Consider the following 6,000-nt stretch of genomic DNA (forward strand, 5'->3'; position numbering starts at 1 on the left):
CAGATTTAATAGATTTTTTAATGGAAGTTACAATAAAAAATAAATAAAGAACCTAAGTGTTTTTTTTTTTTAAGCTTCTAAATTAAATGTTACTTTATTTAAGTTTTCCTTTGCTGAAAAACAAGTTCTAATGATAATTTTGACCAACGAGCTTTGATAATCTATAGTTTGAAAGTGATTCTATCAAAGCATATATACAGTATAGAAAAGATTACAAATGTATAGAATAATGGCATCTTTTCCCTTTGTTTCCTTAGGGATTACACAAGTAGATTCAACAGTGAAGACACCCAGCTGTTCTGTATGAGGGTCATGGTGGGGGTCATTATCCTATATGATCACGTGCATCCTGCTGGTGCCTTCACAAAAGCATCAAAAATTGACGTAAGAACAACTTTTGGTTTGTAAAATAGGGTGACCGGTTAAAGTAAGTATGCCACTTTTAGAAAGTCCCAGCAGCAGCAGCAGCAGCAGCAGTATTGATCAGATGAATGTACAGCTTTCAGGATTTAATATAATATTGCCATATCATTCAAACACAACATACTTTGAAACAAAAGAAGGTAATCAGTAGATTTAATATTGGCATTCTTTTGAAATGATTACACATAGCGTAAAAGGTATGCTGTGTTCTTGTCATTTTTTTGTGCAAAAAAATGCATAGACTCACCAGTGAAGCAGTTCAACTCATTTTACACAGGATATATCCAACGCGAATGTAGAGGCCTAAAGTGCGTATCCTAGCAACGTGCTGACATTTATCTACCGTAATAGCACTAAAAGAAGCACACTCAAAGTTTTTAATGCAAACCGGCAACAGGAGACTTCAGACTGGGTTCTAATTTGATGCATCGATTCACCAATATGTAATCGAAATTTTGGAAATTTAAGGACAGATGATCTATAATTGATGCATCGATTTAATTGTTGCACCACTAATAGATGTACAATATTATTATTACAGTGCACTCCGTTTATAAGAATCACATCCGTCCCAGATGATTTGATTCTTATAGGCTGTTGATTCTTAAAAGTGGACCGATCACTGGTGAAGTGCTGCAGTATCAGTATGTTGGTTTGAGAATGAGGGCTTTGTTACAGTATTTTACTGTCAGGACTACCACTGCATTTAAGCATCATGCTTCAGGAGTATCATAAGTATTAGACACTCTCATTCCCTCCGCCCCCACCACCTGTTTACCCAGATATGATTTATTCCTCTCTCTCTCTCTCTCTCTCTCTCTCTCTCTCTCTCTCTCTCTCTCTCTCTCTCTAGTTCAGCCCTTTTTTTTTGTTAGGACGTGTTGTTGTTGTTCCACTCCGTTGTTTATTGTTTATTGCCTACATGTTATTTTTTAGTGAAAACCTTTCCCTATGACAAAATAAAACATTATATTTATTTGTTTTATTTATTTACGGTAAAAATGATTTGTCTGTATTTAGTCAGTATTCATTACATACATACAAACATATACCTTTCAGCTTGTTTGTACGCTGTAATAATCAAGCGCATGCAGAAGACAGAAAAAAAACTCACTCCCGTAGGGCTGGCAGGGCATTTTAGAATTCACTACTCAAAGGGTTAAAGGAACTTTCTTCAACTGTTTTAGAGTCGGGAAAAGTTGATTCACATTTGTCTACATCCCTGTCTTTTTAAATGTAACAATCACTTTCATGCTGTCCTTATCCCTCAGTGGACTGGATGTTAGTCACGCAAAGCGTGCAAGGCTGTGAAACAGATTGTCCCGTTATATTATAGAGTGTCATGTGTAAGCTCTTCCGTACCACTTCTGTACAGTTAATTTTGACACGTACATTGTAATACTAATATAATTGGTGTGCTATTTTGCTTCATCACTCTAGATCAGTGTTTCGCAAACTGTGGGTCCCAAACCAAAAAGGGATTGCAAGGCTATTGTAGGGGGTGTCGCGTGATCACAAAAAATAAGAACTTGGATTAGGGCTTCTGATTTTCGGTTTTAACCAATAAAACACTATTAATGCTATACAAGTGATTTGTGGTCAGTAGCTTGATACCATTTTCATGTTTTCTTTTTAAAATGCTTTACTTTTTTTTAATTCACTGTGCAATAGTTGTGCGCCCTTTAGACCTGTGAATTGACAGACATCTTTAGAAACGTGTTTCTATTTTCAGACGTATGTAAAAGAAAATAACCTTGACAATAAAACGGCTTGTACCAAGTCAATCTTTCAGCTGACACGATATTGATATTGTGATGGTCTTTGCTTGATAGTTGAATATCTTTCTTACAGATGAAGGGATGCATTAAAGTTCTGAAAGAACAACCCGCAGACAACGTGGAAGGTCTTGTGAATGCCCTCAAGTAGGTTTTGTTATGTTATGCCAACTGACATATTTAGTATTACTCTGGAATATGAACACATAAGTGGTTAATAAATAAATATGATTTAGTAGCTAATACTGTGTTAACATGGTCGATAGCGTGTATGGGCACTAAAGGCAGGCAGGACTTCGTTGACTGTATTGTGACTGAAACTGTACCATTGCTGAGTCAATAGCTATTTGAATTCCTTCAGATCAATTAATTTTGGGAGTGTTCTACATAAAACACGTATAATATGAAAACCAAGCCCCTGCTATGAGTTTGTATACTTTACATTCATGTGTTGCACAGCCACTTTACACACATGTCTGTGTGTTCTGCATGTTAACACTTTAGGAAATTTACCAGAATACATGCTTTTATTGAATCTGAATCCTCTGTCAAAACCATTGTTGAAGTCCAAGAAAGTCTAGTTACCACCAAATGGCCGAAATGTAATTTATAATACATCAAATAAGTGTTTTCATATTCTGTGAAGTTGTTATTATTATTATTATTATTATTATTATTATTATTATTATTATTATTATTATTATTATCATGTGCAAGAAATAATTGTCACTCATTCATTTTTTTTCCAGGTTCACCACAAAACACCTGAATGATGAGACCACTCCAAAAGCTGTCCGGGCTATGCTCCAGTAAATATTTTTATAAGAAGAGGATCTATGTTCTGACCTCAGAAGATGTATATGTTTACATAATTTAATACAACTTGATGTTCATACTCATGTGTATTTACATAGCCATTCCCTCCCGGTTATTGAAACATGTATAAAAGTACCCTTATTCTGAATTCAATTGTCAATGCTATTCTTTCATAAAGCACAATTTAATTATACCTTACAGCCTTATCAATTGAGACATGCAAAACTGCTTGGCACACAGTATATATTTTTTGTTTGTTTTGTCGTAACCATTTTATTACAGTTTAAAGCAGAAGGGCACTGATCTCATAGGATTTAGACTTAGGCAGTCCTGCCTTGTATGTGGCTGTTCAGGGAAGCATGGTAAAGGTAGCACAGATTTGTAATGTTTTGTACGTTGGTGTTTTGATGGTAAGTTTGGATGTCTGAATGGTTACCCTGAGAGCAGTAGGCTTAAACTGACATGAAAAATCTAAGAATTTTATAACTCACAAAATCTTAACCAAAAGTGATTCTAGAACTCTCTCTCTTTTGTTGTGACTGAAAGGCACCTCGGATGCATTAATAAAATAGATGTTCGTAGCTTTGAATTGGCAATGTGAAGAGTGGCCTTTAAAAAAAAAAAAAAAAAAGTACTTTCTTGTGTGATGTATTTTATCTTTGTCGTTCCTTTTTAAAATAAATTGCAATTGATGAATTATGCATGTTGTAGTGCTTAAGTGGAAACAGCCAAGAGCACAACTCATTGAAGCCAGTGCTTTCAGATCAAGGTATACACCTTGTATCTGTTAAAAATACACACACACACACACACACACACACAAAAAAAAACACATTTTCATAAGTGCAGGCTAAAATGCATTAATGTGTGCCCCGTGCTATTGTCAGCATCCTGAAGAAATCCTAAGCAAACTGCCCTGCACAGTAACACATACATATTTATTGTTTTATGGTAAAACAAAACTTCAAAAATAAAATACTATACAATGAAATAGCAGGAAAAAACTAATAAATACCAGTAGATAAACAAACAAAAAAAGCTATCACTTTAAATGAGTGGAAATTATTAAAATCCCTTGATTCAATAAATTTAACAAACTTTATACAAAGACTTTAAATATATGGCTGCATAAATTAAGACAAATTATTATAAGGAGACATGACAAGAGGAATGCATTTCTTAAATGTTAAGATGGAAATACTGTTAAAGGTTAAGCCTCTAATTATTGCCAATGAATCCTTGCACCAACAAATTGCAAAACACATTAAATATCCCTCTCGTTGTTGTTTCCAATTGCATTAATAAGTAAAATAGCATTCACTTATACTGTATTAGTACATTTGGTGGTTATAGCACACATTCAAATGGGAATAAAGTCTGTTTAATTTGCTTTCAAACAAGGCTTCTTCTGGTAATGATTTGAACCTAATTATGTTCATTTTATGCATTATGTTTTCTTGCAACATTATTACTGTTGATAATGTTTGACCAAAGGGGCATTAGATATTTTTATTGTGAGCTGATTTTACTTGTGTATGCAAGAGTGAAAGACTTGTCGCATGGTACAGTTAGTAACATCAGTATTAAACATTCACAAAATTGTGATGAGTGTTTTCAGCAAATGTTTTCAAGCATTTTCCTTTTTTAAGCTTCAGAAATCGCCATTTTTGTTGAAATGTTTAAACTGAAAGGTTTTGTGGCATATCATATAATGATTGTAAAAGCTAAAGTACATCCTTGAAGTATGATTTCTTAAGATTACCTATATTTAAGAGTAAGCCTGTTTTGATAAGCAGTACAAGAAAATGAACTGCAGAATTGAAGTAAAAACTAATGTTCTTCCAGTGTCAGTATTCCATGAGTTAAATATTTGAGCCTTTTAAAAGCCTAAAGTGTGCAAAACAAATGCTAACTGCCAGCTATAATAAACATTCAAAAAAATATTTTTAACTGACGGGATTGTTTTAAATTTGTCTTGTATAGTTTGGAAAAAGCTGTTCCTGGCTTCTTTACTGGATTTGCTTTGTATTGTACATTTATATGTCTGTGTGAAGTGAAAATAAAAACTGGTACATTTCCTTGATGAAGATTTTGATCCGGTTTGGTATGCGGTACCCATTCAGTTGCTACATGCATAAGAAAATCTAACCAACCAAGCAAAATTAAGCATAGAAGCAACAGAAAGCCCTGATCAAAGGATGAGAGTGTCAATGCCTTTTATGATTCCCTTAATATTAAATATTTATTGGGGGGGTGGGGGGAAACAGTATAGGGCATTCATGAAGCACATCAAGTAAAGTTATACTGAGAAACAGAATCTGCTGTCCTAACTAGGCAGGCATGGAGCTGTTTTGCTAAATCAGACATATTGCCCAAATGGATCCTGAGGTTCTCTGAGATACAGTTTAATGGAGTTATTAATCAGGAGGTGGTTTTATTCCCTAATAAATATGTAAGGTTGAATTATGCGTTTTAAATGCATCCGATCGGTCTTTCTTGATGAAAGTTTTAAATTGTGTAAATTATTCATAATACACTGCTTTTGGAAAACATAAAAAGAATAAAAAGGAACCACACCATAATGTGCTGCTCCAATGACTGCCATTCCCTACTCTGCAGGCAGATTTATCTCTGGCTTGGTGAGTATTATTTGTGCATTTTTCTGAAGTGTTTATAAGTAGTTGATGTTGCGTGTAATTTCCCCTTTTAAGTACAGGTTTGTACTGTACCTGAACACACGTCTTTGTCCTACAGCTGGTGGAACTATTCATTTTAATCAAGGGCACAGTGCTGGGCTATTGAAATGTGGCCTAATTGCTTCCACTACCAAGCTAGTACCAGTGTGTGCTTAGCAAGGGAATGGGCAGTTCCTATTTTTGAGATTCAGCCTTTTCTAATGTGAATAGACTAGCTTTCAGAGTGAATAAATAAGACATTGGAAAGGGTATACTGCATGTGTATAACCCATTTTTAGAGTAAGATTTTA

The 6,000-nt window shown here is 34.4% G+C and overlaps 1 protein-coding gene across 10 annotated transcripts in view; it reads left to right on the plus strand.

Moving 5' to 3' along the window:
* Positions 1–5,097, plus strand: part of LOC117411198 (CYFIP-related Rac1 interactor A) — a 61,539-nt gene extending 56,442 nt beyond the window's left edge. For all 10 annotated transcript variants that reach the window (XM_034018477.3, XM_034018484.3, XM_034018478.3 and 7 more), the window contains 3 exons: positions 258–384; positions 2,275–2,345; positions 2,948–5,097. In XM_034018477.3, the coding sequence (XP_033874368.1) occupies positions 258–384; positions 2,275–2,345; positions 2,948–3,011 (262 nt within the window). In that variant the 3' untranslated portion in view covers positions 3,012–5,097. The remainder of the gene's footprint in view (positions 1–257; positions 385–2,274; positions 2,346–2,947) is intronic.
* The last annotated feature ends 903 nt before the right edge of the window (positions 5,098–6,000 follow it).

This window comes from Acipenser ruthenus, chromosome 6 (genome assembly GCF_902713425.1).
Source record: "Acipenser ruthenus chromosome 6, fAciRut3.2 maternal haplotype, whole genome shotgun sequence".
Taxonomy (NCBI): domain Eukaryota; kingdom Metazoa; phylum Chordata; class Actinopteri; order Acipenseriformes; family Acipenseridae; genus Acipenser; species Acipenser ruthenus.